The following is a 24,634-nucleotide window of genomic DNA, read 5'->3' as shown; positions in this document are numbered from 1 at the left end:
AAAAATATTTTTACTGTAAGTGAGATTGAAAAGTACACAGATATTCAACAAATAATAATTTTTAATATAGCCCCCATTCCATGCTGTCAATGACTACTTTTCATCTATTACATCAGTATAAACATATTAATTATAATCATCTCAAGATTGTTACATACATTTTCACTGCAGGATACGCAAACAGTCAGCTAGGCCACGTGAATTTCTCTGCCAACTTCCACAGATTATGTAGCAGGGATCCAGCACTTTTAAGTTGATGACATTAGTTTACAATTGAAACTAGTATACCGTATAACAGTATGTATATACAATCATAGCAAATCAAAGCCAGGTAAGATTAAATATATGATGTTAGAATGAGAGAAGTTTGAAAGGAATTAGAAACTTTTCATCTGGTCATAAGAGTTTGAACTTCCCTGTCTGTCTGAATTTGAATAGGAAGCATTTCCATATGGGTTCCAAAGCTTCTTGATCACTCCTACTTTTTCTAACAACAGGTTTTTCCTCTGGCAGAAAAATGCTACAGCACTGCTAAGCTATTTCTTTTCTTCATCAGTGAACTCTTGTGTCCCCAGAAAGGCAGTAGTGTGCCTTTTACTGCATGTCTGAATGCCAACAAATTGTGAAGTCAGTCTTAATGTACTTCTGGTGTTCATACTATATAATGATACACATCTAGCCCAATATGTTATATAAAAGCTTTAATGAAAATGTTCCATGAAAATACTGTATGCAGACTGTAAAATAATTCTCACTTGCCTGAGTTGACATGTGATTTTATTTCACTTTACAGTTTATTTATAATGACAAAAGAACTTAGGGAAGGTTAAAATGATTCAAATGGTCTTTCTACTATTATAGTTTTGCACTCTATCCTCTCTTTCAGCCTCACATTTATAATCTTCTTGCATGTAAATAAATATCCTTCATGTAAAAAGAGAAGTTCCAGTGACTGATGTGGTCTGGTTTGTTTTTTTTTTTCCAATAAAATGTGTATTGTATGAGCACCAGTGGTGCAGATTTGTTCACAAGACTTCACCAGTTCTTCTTAACTTTGACTTGAAAAGGAATTTTGAGTGCTAAGCTTTTTCTCTCTTTGCTGAAAGTCCCAGTATAGTTACAAACAGTCCAAAGATATAAAATGCTAAGAGTTGTGTAATTATGAATAGAATTATAGTTTGTTTACTGTATTAGGTGAACTAAAGCAGTTCTATATTTAAAATTGTGCTTTCCAATTGCTTATTATTATTGCTTGCTATATGACAGAATGACAAAATACAAGACTGGGCCATTTAAAATGGAATCTATTCCTTTTTCTGTTGTTGTGTTTTTTACTTGTTGTTTTACTTTATTAATACAGAATAATCATAATTATCTAATCACAGAATGGTTTAGGTCAGAAGGAATCTTAGAGGTCATCTGGTTCCAACTCCCTGCTATAGGCAGGGACACCTCCCTCCACATCAGGTTGCTCACAGCCCATCCGGCCTGGCCTTGAATGCCTCCAGAGAGGGGGCATCCACAGCCTCATTGGTCAGCCTGTTCTAGTGTCTCACCACTCCCTCACACTGAAGAATTTCTTCTTAATATCTAATCTAAATTTACCCTCTTCCTGTTTAAAGCCATTTCCCCTTGTCCTGTCACTTTATGCCTTTATAAAAAATCCCAGCTTTCCTGTAGGCCCTCTTCAGGTCCTGGAAGGCCTCTGTAAGATCCTGGAGCCTTTTCTTCATGCTGAAGAGCCCTAACTCTCTCAGCCTGCCCCTGTAGGGGAGGTGCTCCAGCCCTCTGATCATCTTTGTGGCCCTCCTCTGGACCCCCTCCACCAGCTCCATGTTCTTGCGCTGAGGGCACCAGAACTCAGCACAGTACTCCAAGTGGAGTCTCAGGAAAGCAGGGTAAAGGAGCAGAATCCCCTCCCTCTAAGCACTTAATGTTCATGAAAAAAAACAGGTTTTTGTGAACAAAACTAGTGAAAACGTATTTTTACTTTTCTTTTTTCCAATTCAATTTAAAAAAAAACAAAATCAAAAACACTTATTTCAATTAAAATACTATTTTGTCTTCAGTAATCACTATACATAACTAATTTCTGAAAATAACATGATTAATTCATGATTGCTCTCTCAAGCAGGCTTCTGGTAAGCTTGCAAATTCAAAACACTATCTTTATTAAATATTCCAGAGCTAGCAGTATAGCTTTTGAACTTGAGGCCCAAACTGACCTAATGGCAACAGTAACATTAGTGATGGACAGTCTTTCAATATTTAGATATTAATTTAAAAAAAATCCTGGATTCCTGGGCCTCTTTCGTGGAAATCACAGAGACTAGTCTCCAAATCTAGCTTCATAAAAAAATGGAATAGGTCCAAGGTAATGTTCTTTCATGGCTACACAATTCCAGAAGGCAGTCTAAGTATTAAAGTGTAAAGAATTCACAGCTGTTTCATCAGCAGCTTAAACATGTGCTCCAACAGGTATGGATTTTGTATGCTACGTGCAACGTTTTCAATTATCAGGCTTCCCCAGACAGCCAAGAGATCTCCCCATGTAGGGCTTTTCCTTTCAGTCCAGCTTCTTAAAACAGCTCCAGGCCATAAAGGAATTTCTCTTTTATTTCTACAAACAAACCTAAGGTTATTCTATGTAATTTTGTCTCTTGAAACTCAGTAATACCATCTATTACAAAACTCAGAGTTGTTGATTCCTCCAGAAAAGGACGTACAACAGTACAAATTCTTATAGCTTTTCACCTTTAATTGCTTGTTACTGGGCCACAATTCTGTTACAAATCATGAAACATTATATTAATTAGAAAAGTTATATGTATTTCAAAGCAGGCTGTTGCCTAGGCCAACACTGTCCTTTTGTTAGGACCAAAGCAATTTCCAGCAGTACTAATGCTCGGGAACAATTGAACCATTTTCTGTCAAGAAAAAATAATTTGTGCAGGGACCAAAACTGCACTGGGAGATGTCCCCTGTGGAATTTCTGAAGGGCTGAAAGCAATCACAAAACTCATAGTTTTTTGGTGAAATGCATAATGGATTTTAACCTTGCCTCATTAAACAGCACTACATAATAGATTATGTATAAAACCCTCCACTCACACAATATACATTTTACAACAGAGTGAAAACAGAATTGAGGAAAACAGGAATCAAGAAAGTCCCATCTTCCTGTTAAATGCTTCTGGAAATCATTCCTGCAATTAATTTGACCAAATGCTTACGTCTAAAGTGTGTAGGTGTGAGGAGGTGCAAGTCATCCCAGGCACTTTTTATTCCTCTTTTTATGCAGAAAAGTTAATTGCATTTCAGGTGCAGTTCATTGCATGTCTAACATATACATCTAAAATAATTCAGATAAGTAATTCCTAGCAGGAGTGGATTTATCTTATTGACCATAAAAAGAATCCGAGTTGTCTGCCTCAGATAGTGAAGTCTAAATTGTTGGTGAAATGAATCCCAACCTCAGAGACCACTGTAGTGAGACTGACGTAAGAACATGAAGATCTGAGAATTAATTTATTCTTTATCAGATTATATTTCTACTGAGAAATTTATCCTGAGGATGTAGAAAACAGGCATACAAGGAAAAGCTTAGGTGCTCTACCTAAAGACTTTTTGAAAGCTCAGCTAACTTCATGAGATTGTGCAGTTTCTGAAGAGAGATTGCTTTTCCTACAACCCTATTGAAATAACCCTTTAAGTATTCTTGGAAGGTGATTTTTTTTTCCTCCTCAAAACAACAAGCAGTGTGTCTTGTGAAGGGAATTTCTGTTACTGCAGAATTTCCGTAGCTTTCTTCCATCTTGTTTCTTGTTATACTGACATTTACCATGTGTGGACTAAAGGAAACAATAAGAAACTCAGAGGATCCCCAGTGTTAGGATATTGGACAGTTGTATGATACTATATCTGAGCAAAAACTGAACAAGTTATTTCTCTAAGTACATCTGTTTTTGTCAGAAGTTAGCAGTTAGTGCATCCTATGCTGTAAGTTACAATTTTCAAGAGAGATTTACTTGAACGCAAGGGAAAAAAAGCTTTTCTAAGTATTTTGTGAAGTCTATCGTATCTGTAATTGTCCCAGTTTGTCTCGGTTGACAGAGAATCACAAATGAGACTTAAAATAGGAAACTACTTCTGTGTTAGTGACTTGATATATTATATAGTGGTTAGCTGGACAACAGCAAAAAAGTACTAACTCATATATAAACACCATCTTATAATCAGTACTAGGTGCTTGAATAGTGCACAGAATAGGAAAATATAATCTGGTAGTTTTAAGCAAATGTAGTTCACACAGTGGATATGAATGCCATCTTGTAAATCTGCATTGTTGTGCAGTTATGTTAGTATAAGTTATTCCAGAATCTGTTATTCTCCACTAATAAGTCATTATACCATCTTCAGTATTTTCTACACAAGAAAATATTTGCCTGCACAGTATCATGAGCAACTGGTACTGATAACAGCAACAAATTAAGGAGACCATTGCTTCAGCAGTTACATTATGAACTGCTGATGATCAAGTCTCATTTTTATTATGAATAAACAACAAATTATAACTTTTGAAATATTTTTGAATGTAAATGCAGAAATAAGATGAATGCTGCATATGTACAAACAGTGCGTAGGCTTCTGTTTACTTGTAAACTTATTTCCTCTGGTTTGTAGCTTGATAGGAAGCTATAGAAAAAAACAAAAAAAGATGTATTTCCAAAGATGGGGGTCAGTATTAAGAGCCACATGCTTGTCATAGACACAGGATGATTCTACAGGAGACCTGAAGGAACCCTTTCCATGACTTAGAGAAATTCAGCAGCAGAACAAGGATGCAATTTAATCACGTTTTGAAAATTCAGTGCAGAGCAAAGTGATCTAATTCCCAGGAGTGAGTTCTGAATAGAGAGGAGACCCCGTGTGGAACCCATCTGAAGGCACTCTCATCTGGGAACGTTACACAGTAGAAAAGTTGGCTACTTTTTGGATGCATAATGCCTGTAGATACACCTAGCTCATAGGAAGTACTTAAAATACCAATTTTCTTTTTGATATGCATGGTTGTTTGTTGTGGTTTTTTTTGTTGGTTTTTTCTTCATTTTATATCAGTGGAAATGAGACAGATGTTACCCATTGCTGTTCTTGATAAGCAGCTTCAGCTGCTGAGATTTTTTTCTTGTTCTGAAGTGCAAATTTTAAGGAATGGTTTGAATTCTTGGTGATCTCTGTGCTGGAGAGGTGGAAATTACTGAATATCCCCGTGTTTTAAAGAAGTACAATCTGGTAAGATTTACTTAAATTCAGAAAATACTTCTTTAAGACTTGTAATATAAAGTGGAAGTTGTATAAGTACCGTAAGTAATGTTTTTACTGATGATATATCTGTATATGACAAATTAAGAAATAATTGTTTCTCATTATAAAGAACCGTTTTGTTTCTTTACATACAGATCATGAATTCTGTCATTCCACTGTTATACAGCTAAGTTTTGCAACAGAAAGAGTGCTTTATTTTTCACTGAATAGAGGAAAGAATATGTAGAATTGTTCTTGAAGCTGTACTTGGCAAGGCACCTCTATCAAGTCTAGAATTATTTTTACACTACAGTAATTTTGTTCTATGTGCTGTAGATATGATCCTATTAAAATTTCTTGTGCAGGAAGAATCAGACTATTATGAAAAATTGGAGGGAATTGTTATATATAGGATAAAATAAACTCGAACCTCCTGAAAATAATAATTGACACAGTTCATGTATGGAAGCATTACATTGACTATACCAAAAAGTTATGACTTTAATTTGAATGAGATACGATGAAAATACTTTCCAGCTAAAATCGTAAGAGTTTATAGTAACTTGCTAGTTCAATTAAATATATTAATTTTTTTTACACACATATATTTTATTTAACACTAATAACTAAGCAGTCTCTTTTTTTTTCTTTACATAGCAGATGGTACGTGAACAATACACTACAACAACACCTGGCACAAGCCTAGAGAGGCCAAAGAATGAATATGTCTACAAAATTGGAATTTATGGTTGGAGAAAGCGTTGCCTCTACCTGTTTGTTCTACTCCTGCTAATCATCCTAGTTGTGAATTTTTCTTTGACAATTTGGATTCTTAAAGTGATGTGGTTTTCTCCAGTAAGTGTCCTTATTAATTTTCCATTATTTTCATATTTTTTCTGCCTCATCACTTCCCTTATTTCACATGCATATCGGCTTCTCTGTGTGCAATACATCGTTCGTTTTTCTTCCTTCCCAAGTGTAATTTGTACTTTGGCTGATATATACATATGAATGCATACTTATGTTCTATCCTTGAGTATACATATCTGTAATGTCCGTATTAGTAATAACCATTAAATAACTGAGGTTGTTGGTACCTTATATTGAAGCAGGTTCTAACACTATGAAAAAAGAATGTATTTTACTGTTGTCTCACAGTCTCTGTCTAGTTTATATTTTATAAATACATGTGCTGTAAATTTTCTCTCACATGCTGGAATTCACTAGTGTTAAAAGATTGCTTACAGTTGCTGTTTTTTCTTAGTTTCCTTCTCCTATTTATCAGCATCCAACATTTAGCAATTTATTTGACCAATTAAATAAAGCTCAGAGGTAATTAATACTAGTTCATGCCTGAGGCTAAGCAGATGTGTTATTCAGGAATAACTGTAATTTTTTCCACTGTCATATATATTTTAATATTTATAATATAATTTTGTTTGTAGTCGATTGAAGAGTAACTTAGAAAAGTCTGCAAGACGTAGCTTTAGTCCGAATGCAATAAAATGCATCAGTGAATATTGAAGCTGAGCTAATTTGTCCCTAACATGCAGTTGTGATGCACAGATGATACGAATAGATTTGTTACAAGAAAAACAATAATAGTAAATCCTTCCAGCTCTGCCCCTGCCATTGAAGAAAGAGTGTTGTGAAAAAAATTCCCATTATCTATCATTATTACGCCTCCATCTCTAAATGAAGGGCATTTTATCTTCTTAGAAGCATTTCTATAATCTACATTCTCTTGCTATAAAGCAAGTAGGTTAATTTTAAGTGCTACTTATGAATCCATTACTGCTGCTAGAGTTCCCCTCCAGTGTCTTCCCCCACATAAATTCTTTTCAGCTCTGTTACTGCCATACAGATTACAGTGTGGATCATCTTAGGTCACATATAATTTTTCTGTTAGGCAGTTCATATGGAAGATGAGCACTTAGTGCCTGCACATCATGAATCACAAAGTACATGAATAATTGTTAAAATAGTTTTCCACGTGGCTGAGATTTATATTTTTAATCAGATTTTAAATTTATTTTCTGTTGCTTTGGACTCTGTCTGAAACTGGGTATTCTCTAGTTTAGTCAGGACTAACAGAATAGCATCAGAAGCCCCACTTTCAGGAACTACTATTTCCTACTAGGTACCTGTGAAGAAGGCACCAAATGTGTCAAACTTTTGAATGTTCTTATGCCATGGCAACAAGAGCAGTTAATAACTGCTCAAGTAGGGCAGGTTTACATACATCTGATGGATGGACTATGCATGCCACGGCTATAAAGTTCTTCCTAATTCTCCATCTAAGAATCTGTAATCCTGGCATATATCCAGTGAAATAGTGACTTAACTGCACTGCTCTCCTTTGCATGGGATGATTCTAGGGAAATATCCAACTTAGCTCCAGAACAAGACTAATGTAAGTGCAAAGTGCATGTAGATGTCACAGCCCTTGAGAAAAGTATGTATGTTTTCATTAAGAACTGGGAAATTGTTTTAATAGGATTTATTTGTTAACATGAGAAATAACTTAGAAGATACCAGAAATAATATCCAAAGAAGTGCTGTTAGCATCTAAGAAAGAGAATTTGGATAACAACATGCTCAAAGCCTAGAAGTGTGATGGAAGCGTCATAGTCCTTTCCACTATGTCTAAGGAAATACTGTTTTATAAAAATTGAGGGTGACAGCCACAGAAGTTACTAATACTATGATCAAATGCTTTTCCTGATGGAAATAATGTTAGGGCTCCGAGTTTTGGTTAACTGTTTGAAATAGAGAGGTAACAGTATAGCCATTGGCTACCACTTTCTGGGCTTGATCCTGGAGCCAATTCTTTGTCCACTGAACAGTCATCTATCAAATCCATATCTTTCCAATATGGAGAGAAGGATGTTGTTGGGTATCATGTCAAAGTCCTTACTGAAGTCAGACAGATGACTCTTCCCTTGTCCATCGATGCAGTTACACCATCACAAAAGGCCACTAGGTTGGTCAAGCAGGATTTGCCCTTGGTGAAGCCACACTGGCTCTCCTGTGAGTACTACCAAACAAGCTAAGCCAATAAGGGAGAACACAGGGAGACACAGATGTGTTGCAGGACTAAAAGATCTTAATTTCCTTGTAGAAATTCAGAACAATGATGAAAGACTGAGATTTTTCTGAGCTCCATTGTTTGAGAGGCGTTCAGAGTTAAGAAAGCATGACTGAACTGAATTTCATTCCATTTCACAAAATCTATGCTGAAAAGGAACTACCTGAAGATAGAATGCAATCCTTTTCTTGTAGTGCTCCATTTACATAGTATATGAGCATCTTCACATTTGCAAGTATCAGATATGACTCATCCACGTTTTCATTTGCTCTCCTGGAGTTTGGGTGGACAGGACCTCAAGTTATTCAGGGGAATAAGGGAAGAAAAGTATTGATTCAGAGGTTTTAGAAAATTCAAGATTAAATAATTATGTCTTGAGTACGGTGAATAAAGTGAAATAGAAAATCATTCTGCACTAAACTTAGAAAGCTTGAAAAAAATTGAGAGATTTCTTTGTTGTTATTTTGGAGTTTTTTGCTCCCTGGAAACAGTAGATCAAAATGGTGCACAAAATAGAAATTTCTGATTCCATTTTTTATGTTTTGAGGCTTTCTGAGAACTAAAGGGGAATGCTATCCTAAAAGCTTAGAGATGAAGAATCCTAAGGAATTTGGGACTGCAGCAGGACTAAGATGGTAGGAGCCCTGTGGGCAATTCTGAAGTGTCTGATAGTTCTGAAAATGAGGAATTCTAACAACCCTCACAAGGACAAACATGGCCAGATGACTTCTGAATATAGATACTGGCTGAGTCAACTAAAGGTGACACACAGTAGTCTGCTGCTCATGAACAAGGTAGATGTATGGGGATGTGGTAATCAGTAGGAGTGTTTTTGAAAAGATTTAATTTAAGATTCTGAAGGGAGTGAGGAAGGAGAATAGCAGAATACAGATTCTGGACTTCAGTAGTGCAGATTCGGTTTATATGATCCTGACATATGGAATGCCAAGGGTAGAGGATTTGAAGGATAGAATTACTCATGAAAACTTACTGGTGGCTAAGGAAAGTATCCTCCAAATGCAGAAACGATCTATCCTGAAACTCAAGAAGATAAGCAGCCTGGCTTATATAGAGAGTGTAGCTGTGATGGTATTCCAATGCAAAAAGCAGTATGGAGGAGCTGGCAAAAGGGACAGGCCTCGAAGAAGAACTTTAGAAGTGTTGTCTGCGCAAGGAAACGTGTCAGGCTTCCTGTGTCAGCAAAGACAAAGCTTGGCACTAGTTGAGACTTAAAAGGGACGTTAAGTGCTTTTCTTACCTTAGTAGTAGAAGGCTGAATAGGTAAAATGTGTGTCCACTACCAAATGAGACAGGTAAGTCAGTGACCACAGACATAGACAAGGCTGAGGTATTCATTGCTTTCTTTATCTCAGTCTTCACCAAGTTCTTCTAGGACTCTACAGAGCTTGACCTACACAATTCAATGGGACCAGAAGGTCTGCATCCATGGATTCAGAGAGAACTGTCTGATGCCCTTGCAAAATCACTCTCTGTCATGTTTGAAGTGTTAGGGAGACTGGGGAGATGTTTGCTGATTGAGCAAAAGCAAGTGTTGCACTTGTCTGCCAAAAAACAAAAGCCAACAGGACAGTCTGAGGAATTACAAGTTGTCCAGTCCCATTTCAGTTTCTTGGAGAACAATGGCACACATCTGCTTGGAATACATTTCAAGGTCCACGAAGGAAAGTGGGTAACTGAGGACAGTCAGCATGGATTTACTAAGGGTAAATGCTGATTAATCAATGTCATTACAATTTATGATAAAATGTCTGGGTTTATAGATGAGAATAGTGCACTGGATGTCATTTACCTGACTTCAGCAAGGCTTTTGACATTCTCCCACAATGTTGTTGTATCCTGCTTGCCCACATGATGGCTAGGCAACCAGATGGGTAAAAAAATTGGCTGCACAGTAAGTCCTATGCAGTAGTTATAACTCCATTGTAATTCTACCTGGAAACTTACATGGAGGCCTATAATAAATGTTGCAGGGGTCTATCCTGAGACTGTTCCTATTTAACATCTTTATCATGACTTAGAAGAGGTAAAAAAATGTATGCTCATCAAGTTGGCAGATGACACCAAGATAGCTTCCAATCAAAGCTTTCAGAACTAGGTGTGATGTTCAGAGAAGCTTAGACAAGCTACAGGAATGGTCCAACATTATGAAGTTCAGGAAGGACAAATGAAAATCCTGATCCTGGAAAGAATGAATCCCAACCTGAGACACCAGGGAGGAGGCAGCTCCATGAGCAAGGCCCTGGTGGTTGGTGGACCACAAGCTGAGCATGAGCCATTAAGCATCGTAGCAACAAAGCTAATGAGTCCCAGGCTGTGTGAACAGGGACAGAGCGAGAGACCAAGGGAATTAGTGCTAACCTTTAGTTAGCAAATTACAGCATACATATAATACTCCCCCTCCTATTTTGAGCCCTTCCTGTAGAAGAGTGCTATTGACAAACTGTGATTTTTTTAGAAGTTTTGTCTTGTGTTTGGTTATCTGGTGTTGCCAGGAAATTCATTAACCTTTCTTATGCTTCTGAAGAACAATAAATAAATGCTTCACCGGAAAATGTATTTTAGTTTCCTCTTTCACATTGTTTATTTTAATTGATAAAAATGAATGTGTAGTTTTAAAATGATTCACCAACTTTCAGCTTGTAACATGCTAATTTTAAGGCCATCACTAGATGCTGTCACATGAGATTAAAGTTCATCCTTGTAGACACTATCAAATCATAAAATACTTAACTAGAAAAATACTGAATATATGAAATGTAAGAACATTTCTCAGTCTCCTAGTTCTTTTCCAAGTCCTTACTGTGGTATAGCCTATAAGATTGGGCATCTTTCAGTCTTTCTAATTAAAGTTTTTAATTTATAGGGAATCATGGTATTTTTATTGAACTAGAGATAACAGAGTTTAACTATCAGATGATTATGTTACTCACTTTGGAAACAGATTCGTGTTGCAGCTTCTGCTCTAATTAATATTTAATAAATTTATATGAAGAAGAACAATCTAGAAAAAGAAAACACAAGATTAAATGTACTATAAACTTTTGGTTAGATAATACAGATCTCTGGAAGAAGATATGAGAACAGATTTTCCCAGGGAAAGGAGGAATTACAATCTGGAAGAGTAACATCTCAGTTAAGTTCTGCAACTACATGTTCTTATGTAAAAAGTCATCACTGCCACTCATCGCTAGAGACTTTACTCCTAAGATGATCAATTTCAGTGATGGCCAAATTTAATTGCAAGAATATTAAGATGTCTAGATCTGTTGCACAAATGAGCAAGACTTTTGAGGGCCTATTATTTGAAATTAGATTCTCAAATTATATGAATATCTAAATATTAATAACAATTAATTAATAATAACTGGCCAACATACTAGTTCTGTATTGACTTGACTCCAGAAGGCTGTGCGACTGGGAAACAGTTTGGAAAATTGGACAGTGTTGAGCTAATCTGAATAATGATTTATACAATACTTTTAACTTCATAGAGATTAGCTGCTTAGCAGGAGGCATTAACAAGAACTATTTGACTTCTTAGTTTGTTACGCAACTGATAAGATTTAACAACTATAATCTTTTGCTTGCACTGCTGCAGACTCGTGATTTCTGTGGTGGGTGTTTTTTGTTTTTTTTTTTTATCTTTTCTCATTTTACTCTTACATTATCTTTATATTCCCTAGGTAAAAAATGCTCATGAGACTGATTTCATATTTTCTCCTGAATATAATCATCTTCAGCTGCCCTACCCTACTGTCACATATAGAATTGTTAGTAAGTTCCTCAGAACTTCACCTTTAATAGTTATCACTGTTGAATTTATAGATTGTTATCATACTACTCTCAAATTCAAGTATGAAAAATATATCTGAGCAGAGGATCACCATCTCTGATGTAACAGAACATCTTTTTCAGAAATCCCACATTAATTCACTTATGAAATCAGGCATACAGGTCTTCAAAGCTTTATCTTCACTGTGAGTTAAACATGACCTGAGCCTGCACTCAATATAATGTTCTTCTGCCATCCATGTTAAACATGACCTGAGTCTGAGTCACTAATGAGAAAGTCAAGACCGAATACTAAGCCTTACAGCAATCTGTGTTCAGCTTATGACAGGAGCAAAGCGTATATGGATGCCAAACCCTCAAGATGCAGTTCATCAAGATGTATTCTGATCATGGCTCTTGCCCTGTTTATTGCAGGGGATTTGAACCAGATGATCTTTAAAGATTCCTTACAACTCAGAAGATTATGATTCTATGATTCTAAATTTTAACCTGCTCTTGTATCTGCCCTTCAGGTAGACATACTACATAGACAATGGGAATTGGGAAGATCTCTGTATTTGTTGACTAGAGAGTGGTCTTCCACTTCGCTAATCTTTTTCAATTCTCATGTGCAATTAATATTCACATTAATATTAATTTTGATTTTTTAAATTATTTTGTGAAGTTTTCCATAAGGCAATGCCAATTTATTTATATTCATTTGTATGAGGAAATATTGAAGAGGTAACTTTATATAATCCTACTAAGCAAGTTAACTAGCTTATATATACATTAATTGGTAGATAATGATACAGGTCTAGATCACTGAATCATAGAATCATAGAATGGCTTAGCTTCGAAGGGACACCAAGGATCATCAAGTTCTAACTGCCCTGCCACAGGCAGGGCCAGCAACCTTTTATATATAGTTGTATAACGTTTTTAACATTGAAAGATGCCGTAACTCTCCTCTGCTGTGTCTACAGTGATTTCACACTCTCACTGTCTATGACTATTAAAAGTAGTTTGAAAGACATTAACTTACTATGTAATTAAATAATTATTTAAACAACTATTTAACCACTTTATAAGTTCAGGCACTAAAGAAGGAAAAGATTGCTTAAGGAAATATGAAAAATATGAAACTAAGAATGTGATGAAGAAAGGTGATTTTCAACTGAAAATCAAATAACACTCTCTGACAGTGTGACTTACTAGACTGTACAATAGCATGTCCTATTAAATTGTGTGTGACCAATCATTTGGAACATTTAAAACCAGACTAGACAGCAATAAAAATGTATGATAAAGAACAGTCTTTCACAGCAAGAGTTTTCCTTCACTAAAAAGACATCTGCTAATGAACCTGTACAGCTTTCCTATGCACTTCATCATTAAAAATGTATGCTTCACTGAATTAGTTGCCATTTTGAAGATGCTACATTCTTAATAGTCAAGTAAAATAAAAAATATATATATTTAATTATTCACAAATCCTAATCCTATTTTTTACTGAAGACTTCTCATATCAGAACACCAATATTCTGTAGTTTCCACTCTGAAAGAGTGGAAGTGTAGTTTCCACTCTGAAGAGTTCTATTTTGCCATTTTTCAATTAAGTTGGATATAATTTGCCTCCAACTGGACCGCAGTTATTCTCACTGTCTTTATCAGATAGCGAATATCTGATTGTTTTATGGAAAAAGCAATAGCTGAAAAAAATAAGGGACCTATTCCAGAAAATCAGTTATCCAAGAAATTTGAACTTCTCTGTAGTGTGATCTGTGGTTTTGATTAATCTAAATTATATTATGAATCAGATCATTAGTATGTAAAAGAGTATGGAAGAATAGTTGCTAAAATAAAAATAAAAATAAATCTAAGTTTACAGTTATTGAATTAATTCATAATACTGATTAAGATTTTTTTAAAAGCTGATTTTAGTGAAAATGCAAATTTACAAGCTGTGAATAGGTGAAATCATGAGAGCTTGATTTCGACTGCTGGTGCTGCTTTGCTAATTTTAAGTTACAAAGGGAAATTTAAATGAGATTTTGACAAACCCTCTGCCAAAAGAATAGCAGAAGTTCTGGTCTCTTGGCCTGGCATACCTTCTCTCCTGTGTCATGACGCAATTAGTAACTTTTAACATGCAACTACTTTTTTCTTACATATATTTTTGCTCCCAAGAGCAATTGGAGATATTCTGCTGTAGGAAATAATAATGATGAACGATAGGCTTGATGGCATTTAGAATTCATGGAGCTCACGAGTGATGTAAGTCCGTGGAACTTTATATGTGTTTTTTTTTCCTAGTTCTGTCAGCTGACTTCATTACAGAGGTTAACCCTTCTTGAAGTCTTCTTATGTATCTTTAGATAGCCATATACTCAGCAACACTGTTACAGAGATTCACATAATCAGTGAAGATTTACAATAACATTTTTCAGAATAATGTGAGATGATGCAGAATGGTTGAGGTAGAAGACACTGATGAAAACAAAATATTGGATAAGAGACTTCCAGAGAACCTCCACTGGGACAAAGCCATTGAAGCACATAGCAGCACACATCTACTCTCCACTCAACCCAAATTGTCAAGCCCAACCTACTGAAATTGCTGTGAGGTGGAGAAATTGGACAAATTATTAAATTTCTATTTCTGTGCTCTGCATACAAATGATTTCATGCATGAAATCCTGCCATCAGATTAGAAACATGCAGATTCTCAGTTGCTGCTTTTCAATGTGGGAAGTGTCAGTTTTGAGTCCAACAGTAAAATGACCTGAGCCTTCTGAGCTCTAGTGGAAATTGGTAAGATAGAAAAGTAATTACTGTTCTCAAATAGTGGCTCTCTCTGTTTACATTATTGATGGCTCCCGATGTTTATTTATGTTGTTTATATGTAATGTTCCTCTTTATGTGTTGTCTGTCTTACTGGTATTCACATCTAATACATGCACTGCATTTCTGCAGTGCTTGGCAAAGAGGGGCCTCCATCAATATTGGGACCTTTTTGCACCAAAAGATTAGAAAAGAGCAGTGGATATTATCTAACAATCAGTTTTCCACATAAGTATCCCCATTTGGTAAGGTTAGAATTAGAAATCCATTTACCTAACTATAGAGATCTGCCTGCAGGACAATTTCAGGAGTATAAATAATGAATCATACTTCTGGGATTCCATTGGTTCTCTCTCTCATCCTCAATAGAAAGTCTGTAATTTACAGGTGGTTTTTGTTTTGTTTTTGTTTTAAAGAGGATGAGTATGTAGGAAACAAAGTCAGAACAGATTGCATCATTCTTCAGAATCATACGATAGCCTTTGGCTAAATTGTACTTTATTTTTCTGTAATACAAATTAAAAACAAAATCAGTGGTTTCCATGATACCTTTACATGTCTTTGAAGATGTTTTGAGTGTAATAAAGACTTTACTAGTAGCCTTACTACTGTTTTTACAAGTCCCCAAATCCACCACTCCTCCAGTTTGTTCCATTCTTGTTTTCCAATTGCTTGCTTGCTCTCTTTAAGAAATCTACCTGTCATGTCCACAGAAATAAATGAAAAACCTTTATGTTCTTGGCTTTTCAAAGTTTAGTACGAGATCTTCACACCTTGTTCTTCATTAATTACCTAACATTTACATTTCCTGTCCATTTTTTCAAACTCTGATTCGTTTCCACCACTTTTAATACAGATAACATCTCCGTACATAAGCTTTGTACATCTTGCAATGTTCTCATATATTTGAAAGAAATTACTTTTTCTATAGCTTTTGAAATTTCTTCTAGTTGAAAAGCTGGTCCATCCCTCATTGCCTGCTCAAACAAAATGATTCTAAGAATTCATATTTCTCCACCCTTAAAATAGCCTCATATGTGCCTGTTTACTACACTTTTCTAAATACTTATTTCTTTATATAGATGGTTGTGGGGAAAATGTATTCAATAATGTATAAATATAATCCAATTAATATAGAGTTAGGATGTAAACAAAGTTCTTGTTAACTGTGTTGGGAAATATGTCATGAAACTTTCCCTTGACTTTTTATTTTAAAACACTGGCTTCACAAGTACAAAACATTTATGTTCTTTTCAAAATTTTCTTAATTCATCTCTATCCAAGATTGAAAAAAAGTGTCATATCTTTGAAAATGTGTGATCAGATCATAGCTACAGAGTAGGGCAAGGATTTGTACCGCTTGTGAAAAAAATTCTAAATATAACTAAAAGAAAATTACAAAAAGCTCTAATCATTTTCAACTTCATATTTCATTTCTTTGTCATTACTATTATTTATTAGACGTATGGTATAATTAATGTATACAATATACATATGAAGCTATCATGTTATTAATTCATAGCATTTAGCTGTATTAATGACACTATGGTAAAGGAGATATTATTGTCAGTTCCATACCAGGATTTACTATAATGCACTGTACGGAAAACTGAAAAGAAGTAGATTCCCATTGTGCTCTGTAGGAACGACAGCAATTTTCTTATCAATAGTGCCATTGGAGAACCATTATAGAAGGTGATTTTATTTTTATACAAAAAAAAAAATACTATATGGTTTGGGTTGTTATTAGAGATTAATTATTTTTAATTGCAGTCATTGCTATTTAATATGAGTATATAATTTTAAAATCTTCATTATAGCTGGAAGACAAAGCATGAGATAAAATATTTCATTCATTCATTTCACACAGACTTCTTCAACAGGGCTTCTTGAGAGATGTGTCTTTGTCCTTTTCTCATCTCACATTTTTGTCATCCTGACTATTTAGACAGCAAATTCTGTCAGGCTTGAGATGTCTGACACTGTGTACTTACAGAAGATGCTGAGACCCAAAGATGATTTGTTCCCTAGTACAAATGATAGGATTACATTATTGAATAAATCCAAAGTCTCTGTAATCGCATACACCATGCAAATATCCCTTATTCGCCGGAGATACTCAAGAAATGCATTATTCAGAAAAAAAATCCTTCTGACAAGCTTTACAAATAGAAGAAATCTAATTCCTTTCTTTGGCTAAGCTGCATGATTGTAAATGTTATAATTACAGATTAATTAGACGAATTATAACAAACTCCATTCCTGAATAAATATGCATAACAGCAGCATGTATTTCTAAAGTTGACTAAACCAGTCACAGAGAATATAATGCCAAATGTAATGGGATTTTTATTAGCAATTATCCAGCTTTGAACTGTCTATCTGAAGTAGAGAAAGAACGTGGTCCTTGCTAAAAAAGAAAATGAAGCTGGACCTGAAACTGATTTGAGAAACTGTTTTTTTCCTCTTGAGCAATACTTGTTATAGTTAATATATTTATTTCAGAAGGACTGCTATTCTATATGTCACGACAGAAAATTACCTGAAAGTACCTTGACAATCTGCATCATAAATATTAACTCTATTTTATAAAAGGAATGTCATGAAAGGTAAAAAAATGTTTCTGGCATCTTCCATAGCCATTTCCTTACAAAATTCTTGGGTTCTGAATGGCCACCTACTTTTCTAGATCGTGATATATTGGAATATTACCAGCTCTTATTCTAAGCACATCTGAAAGTTGTGTTTCAAGCTTTATCCAACTCTTTGTGGTTCAGGTGGGATTAACTTCTGTACCAGGAATGCTTGCTGTTGCTGACTGCTCTGATTTGACCAATGTTCTTGACAGAAAAGGTTCCATTATTGTCTGAGAACAAAAGTTGGATAACCTTTTCTATCTGAGCTCAGGAAACAGAGTCCTTGCAAAAGAAAATGAGATGAGGCATCAGTAATGTTATTATACCAAGCACGTACTTAGCACGAAAATAGATATTGTAAGTCAAACAGAGAGTTTCATCAGATTCATTACCAATCCTGTTTTTGCTGATTGCTCTTTAACAATCTCTACCCACAGCCCTATTATCTCAATGAAACAGTGCACTCTTGTTTGCAAAGCAAGTTCTCTAAATAGTAATAGCTGCAAGAAATACTGCAGTGAAAGCTGGATCTATAAAGCCATTAATTGAGCTACCTTTGGGGCACAACAAATGGTGTTTCAGTTTGAACTTGCCAAGGTCTTTCCCTGGGTTGACCTAAACATACAATATAAGTATTCAGTAAGTAAGAAAAAGTATTTACCTGCATGGAAATACTGCATCCAATCTACTCTGAAGTGAATATTATTATTGGCAACTAAAGTATGTGTGGACTTTTTGTTCAGAAAATGTGGAATTCTCAGGAAGCTGAACTGAATCCTGAGACAGGAAATACTTAAATTTGAGATGAGTGTACGTTAAAACAAATGTTTGATTTAAAGATTTTATTATTTCAGCCATCCTAATATGTGGATGTGCTTTTCTTTCCAGTATTTGATTTACTTCCCAAAAATGGAAAATATGCTTTTTTTTTTTTTTCTTTTGTACATCTCTTAACTGATGTATAGACCACAAGTTTATTTTCCTTTACTTAGAGGAGTCTGAGAGTAACAGACTGAGAAGGCGCAAAAGCTGTGATGATATGATACAATTAGAGTAGTGGTTGTTCCAGCATAGTGAGTACACGTGTATCAGTTTGTATGTTTGTAGGAAAATGCAGGTTAAAGTTACTGATTGAATTTAGATGTCCAGAAACACGATAAACTAAATGAATGTAGGCCATGTGCCTACAACAGCAGATTTCTATATTATTACATTGGCTTGGAAAATAAATCCTGAGTGTACATTTGATTCTCTTCTGAATCTTTAAGCAATAGTCTGCATGATTCTCAGCTGAGCAAGTCATTATGAGTTGCAAGAGCCCTGTAGTTACAGCTGCTTGTTTCTACTTTTGATACTCCCAAAGTTATGTGCACCTCTTTACATGTGACTTTCTTGGTCATCAAATCATAAAATGGTTTGGGTTGGAAGGGACCTTAAATACCACTCAGATCCAACCCCCAGCAATATGCATGGACATCTCCTACTAGATCAGGTTGTCCAAAGCCTGACCTTGAACACCTCCAGCGATGGAACATCCACAGCTTCTCCAGGTAGGCCTGTTCCAGTGTCTCACCATCCTCATAGTGAAGAATTCCTTCCTGATGTCTAATCTAAATTTACCTTCTTTTAGTTTAAAACCATTACCTTTCTACTGGCACTACACTCCCTGATAGAGTTTCTCCCCATCCTTCCTCTAGCCCCCTTTCAGTATCGAAAGCTGGGTATAAATGTCACCCCAAAGCCTTCTCTACTCTAGGCTAAATGAATCCAAGTTTCTCTGCCTTTCTTCATAGGAGGGGTACTGCAGTCCTCTTGATCATCTTTGTGACCCTCCTCTGGACCCACTCTAACAGGTCAATTTCTTTATTATCCTGCAGGCCCCAGATGTGGATGCAGTCTTGCAGGTGGGTCTTCACAAAACCAAAGCAGAAATGGGGGAATTACCTCCCTTGCCTTGCTAGTCATTCTTCTTTTGATGCAGCTCTGACCTTCTAGGCTGCAAGGGCACACTGCTGTCTCATGTCAAGCTTTTGCTCCACCAGTACCTCCAAGTCCTTCTCCACAGGACTGCTCTTTATCCACTCATCTTCCAGCCTGTATTCATATATTAGGATTGTCGTTACCCACATACTGTTGCACGCAACCTCATTGGGCTGCATGAAGTTCACATAGGCGTCAAACCTCTTGAACCTGTCAAGATCCCTGTGATTGGTATCCTCCCCTGCCAGTATGTTGAGTATTGGTTACACAGCTTGGTATTATTTGCAGATTTGCTTTGGGTGCGCTCAATTCCACAATCCATGTCACTAAGGAAGATGCAAGTAGGGTTGGTCCCAGTACCAATTCATGGGGAGCACCACACATAATTGATCTCTCCCTGGACATCAAGCCATTGACCACAGACCTTTGACTGCGACCATCCTGCCAATTTCTTACTCATCGAGTTGTACATCCATCAAATCCATGTCTTTCCATTTTAGAGATAAGGATGTCATGTCGGACAGCATCAAATACTTTGTGCAAGTCCAAGTAGAGGACATCAGTTGCTCTTCCCTTACCCACCAGTGGCCATCAGCTAGAGCAACAGGTTCTACCATGACAGCAACTCGAAGAGAGAAAGTGATTGCATCATGCTTTGATAAAAAGCTCCTTTTGTGCCAGCCATACCAATCCAGCCAAATTTACCTTATCCAGTCATTTCTGCACTTTCCTAAAGGCAGCCATTTATTGTCAGAAGAGGAACATACCACCAGGCCCATCAGAAGTCTTTTGGATCTTTTTGGTCTTGAAGGACTCAGTCCTTTATTGTCCTCTGGAAGAAATCGAAGGACTTTTCCACATCTTGTGGACATACTGGACATTTCTATTGACCTTGTGGAGCACACAGCTGCTTCCTTATTATTTCAGATGAAAAATATTTCACATTGGTCATGTTCCAGAGTCTAAGAGAATGACAGTCCATCCAAGATGGTCTTTCCATGCAAATGCTCCATAGTGTCATGAGCCTTACCTAAGATTTTAGTAGTGGTCGCTACTTATTTTAGACAGCTTGGAGTAACTCTATGGAGGTAATTGATTGAATAGCAGTCAAATATCCTAGACCAAGATTCTGAATCAAAGAGACTTTTGGTGAACTTTTATGGGGCTTGAATACTCTCAAAGCTTGCATTTATTAGTGAATCACTTGTCTCTCTTTCTACAAGTCTTTACATACTCAGGAGCATTTTCAAGCAATAAAAAAGTTTTCTACTGCACTGGAAGGCATCCTGTTACTTCAGTTAGTATCTGCCAGTTTTGAAATGAATAACTGATCCCACCACTGCAAACAGTAATGCTGAACTGTGTTTTTACCATATAAGGTTTTAGTAGCTGCTAGCAGTTCCCATATCAGTAAGCTTGCAGCAACTGCAAAATCTGCTCAGTGTCTACAGAGAGATAGCATTTTATTCTCCGGTATAGCTTAGTACCTGCTTTGCTGAGAGCTTTGGGTAAATAGACAACATAGGAGTCTCAGGATGATATGCACAATGGTGTATTAGAGATCAGGACTGGCACACTCAAACACTGATAGTCACCACCATCAGGATAATAGGAGTCCAGGCTTGCCACACATCTGCTGTGTTTAATGAAACATTCTCTTTTTTTCTCTCATGTGATATAACTGCATCAAAGTCTGCATCTAACTTACATTTGGACTCTTTCCTCAAGTTGATGGAAATATTTTCATTCAAGGACTTGAATAAGAACATGATCAAATCTGTGAAATCAAAATCAGCAAGATTGTTTATCATTGAGGAAGTCTCAATACTCAGTAAATAATAACTGACTTATCTTAAGTCGTCACGTGAGAAGCAGAATGGTTGTTGAAATAACATAATGTGTTGCTATTATATTCTTTCTTTTTATGGAACTAATCGTTGGTTCTCAGTGCATTAGGGTGGCTGTTTATCCTAAATCCCTGTCTTGCCATTCCGTGTAACTCCAATTTGTCTGTTATCAGTGGGGAATGATCAATTGATGAGAACGGGTGATGAGGCTCTTACTCAAATATTTCAGAACATGAGTATTGTGAGAGTGATTCAGCAAAGTATCTGATGAAAAAGAGACATACTTGAGGACTTATATGAAGTACCTAAACAAAGTAATCCTGAGTGATGTGACTGAATGAAAAAAAAAGAAAAAACAGAGCTTGAATGAAGTTAAAATGTGATATTTTGCCTTGTGGTATATAATTTTTTAAGTCAAATGCATTATTTTGTCAATATAGCATTTTTTAGAATAATCATTACAGCAAAATTTAAACCCATTAGAAAATGTTTGCTGAATGAACTGCATGATCTTTTTTTTTTTTTCCACATCAGTCAAGGCTTTTTGTCTGCTAAACAGTTCTTCCTGGCAAAGCGAAAGCCGATATAGGAGTTTCTTAATTTTCCCTGATCTGCGTCAGAAGAAAAATCAATTACTACATCTTCCTCTACCTTTTTAAATTTCAAATTGTCAATGTCTTTCTTTTTTTTCGTTTTTTTTTTTTAACTTTACAATGTGACAAAGAACAAGTGGAAAATGGGAGAAGAAAAGGGAGAATGGAACTGAAACTGAAAGCGAGGAGGTTTAGGTTTGACGTTAGGAAGAAATTTGTTACTCAGTGTGGTGAGGCACAGGCACAGGCTGCCTAGAGAAGCTGTGGCTGCCCCATCCCTGGGCAGCCAGGCTTGATGGGTTCCTGAACAGTCTGACCTAATGGTTGGCAGTCCTTCCCACTGCAGGGGGTTGGAAATAGATGATCTTTGAGGTCCCTTCCAACTCAAGCCATTCTATCATACTATGATTCTGTGTTAATATATTGCATATTTAGTTCTTTATATTCCAGGAAAAATAAGCAATGGTGTTTAAACCTCATGAAGTTTATTATAATTTCCTTTCACCTAATGTGAAAAGGCATGAGATGAGAGCAGATAATCAGATCCTACCTTTAGTTCATTAAATTAAAGGCTTTTGTTAATGGTATTTCTTTAAAAAATTCTGATATGTTCTTATCGTAGTTTTCAAAATTGTCTTAATACCTCTGTGTTTTTATAGTGTTGAAATGATCTCTGTTCTGCATTACAAGTCTGAAAAACATATCCCTGTATCACTCAGTGGTGCCTAGGAACTGTGATTACAAAAGCCAGAGGTGGCTCAGCATAGATATTATTTCAGTTTTGTCTCATGAGATCTATTATTTTATACTAGCTACTTTTTAAAAGCTTTGCAATGGCCTAGAATTTAGAAATTGAATCTGTTGCCATTGAGAAAAGTCAGTACATTGTGTATTTCAAAGCAGTAAAATACTTGAAACTAAATAACAGCTTCCATAAATAGCTATTTTAAAAGCCTCTTTCCTTAAATAAATCCATGCTGAAGAGGAATCTCAATTGTATTCTTCTGTGGAATGAACGGCTAACACAAATATTTCCTACCTTACAAAGTTTGAGCCATGCTTGTTTCTGTTCATCTCTCTTCAAGCCTATATAGGAATAATTACAAAATATTTTTCACCAAATGATGGTTAGATATGTTACTTAACGTTTTGCATATAAAATAATTACTTTCATCAGTGAGAACATGCAATACTAGAAAATAACCACAGTCTTCTAAAGCCATTACCTCCTTTTTTTGTGATGAAAAACAATATTTTTTAATTAATCATCTAATAGGTCACTGATATATCATAAGTGGCCTATCATATATTGCCTTTTCTCTCCTTACATGGAGAGAAAAATATTTGGAATGGATAAAATAAAATAAAATATTTGGAATAGAAAAATGTTTTGGAATGGAAATTGTTTGGGGATTTTTTGTTTTAATTTAGCTCTCCCACCAACTTCTTGTATATTTAGGCCATTTGTACTTGGAATAATTTTACGTGTGGCTGAGTTGGAAAGGCTGCAATACTTTTTGTCAACATTTTTCCCAGTTTTTATATTGGGCAGGGGGCAAATCCTTTATAAATTAGCTAAATACCTTGGGACGTCTGGAAGTCTTCATTTTTCACATCATCAATTCTGTGGTAATGGTGGAGAAAAGAGAAAAGTTTTAAATTGGTTGAAAAGGGCAGAAAGTGGAACTGGACTAAAATCGAGAGGGAGGGATTAGGAGAGAAAGAGGAAGGTACAGGAACTTGCAAACAACAGAAAGAAATGTAATAGTGTGAGAGGTGGAGCCTTAGCCTAGCTCTCCTATCAGAGGAGAAAAAACAGATCCGAGAAAGAAAAATGAATTTAAAAAAAAAAAAAAGTAATTATTGAAAATAGATGCAAATATAAATCTCCTTTTGTCTTTTCAGTAGGCTTAGAAGTATTGCATCCTGTGTGAAGTAACTCACCATTGATAGATGATGAGTTATGACTGACCATAAGATTTGGTTTTGAGAATTTTGTGTAAAACTTCATTGTTCACAATATGTTTAGAAGGAAAATACAAAAGATATTTCAGTTAGGCAGTACAGGAGCACTTGCTTTTGAGATAATGACTGTAATATTGTATTTTTCCTTAAAAATATCTACTTCACTGTTTCTTGAAAGCTAGAATTCATTAAAGAAAAATGCTCCAGGAATAAATGAGAAATTCTCACAATTTTAAATGAGTTGTATCTTTATCTATAGGTTTGAGGCAGGGAGCTCTGGAAATGTTCAGTTTATGAAAAGAAAACAAATAAATAAATAGAGTGACAATATTAAAATGCACATAATTGTTACTTCTACTCCTCAGACTGGAATGGGACATCTACGTGTTACAAAAGAAGGCCTTCGTCTGGAAGGGGAATCTGAATTCTTATTCCCACTTTATGCCAAAGAAATCCATTCTCGAGTGGTAAGCAAATAATTGTTCTATGTAATGCTGGAATAAAATTAATGCAGTAATGAACAGTTGATTTATGCTAAGTCTGGGTATCTGTCAGAGAAAAAATAATGTATAAAAATATATATAC

At 35.7% G+C, this 24,634-nt stretch overlaps 1 protein-coding gene across 1 annotated transcript in view; it reads left to right on the top strand.

Annotated features, from left to right (window-relative positions):
• Positions 1-5,956: 5,956 nt before the first annotated feature.
• The window catches only part of SGCG (sarcoglycan gamma), a 60,270-nt gene continuing 41,592 nt past the window's right edge, over positions 5,957-24,634 (top strand). The window contains 2 exon segments of the mRNA XM_010728893.3: positions 5,957-6,159; positions 24,415-24,516. Coding sequence (XP_010727195.1) covers positions 5,965-6,159; positions 24,415-24,516 — 297 coding nt within the window. The 5' untranslated portion in view covers positions 5,957-5,964.

The sequence above is a fragment of the Meleagris gallopavo genome, chromosome 1, assembly GCF_000146605.3.
Source record: "Meleagris gallopavo isolate NT-WF06-2002-E0010 breed Aviagen turkey brand Nicholas breeding stock chromosome 1, Turkey_5.1, whole genome shotgun sequence".
In the NCBI taxonomy this organism is placed as follows: Eukaryota; Metazoa; Chordata; class Aves; order Galliformes; family Phasianidae; genus Meleagris; species Meleagris gallopavo.
The sequence above is the reverse complement of the archived record's forward strand: the minus strand, read 5'-3'. Positions and strand labels throughout refer to the sequence as shown.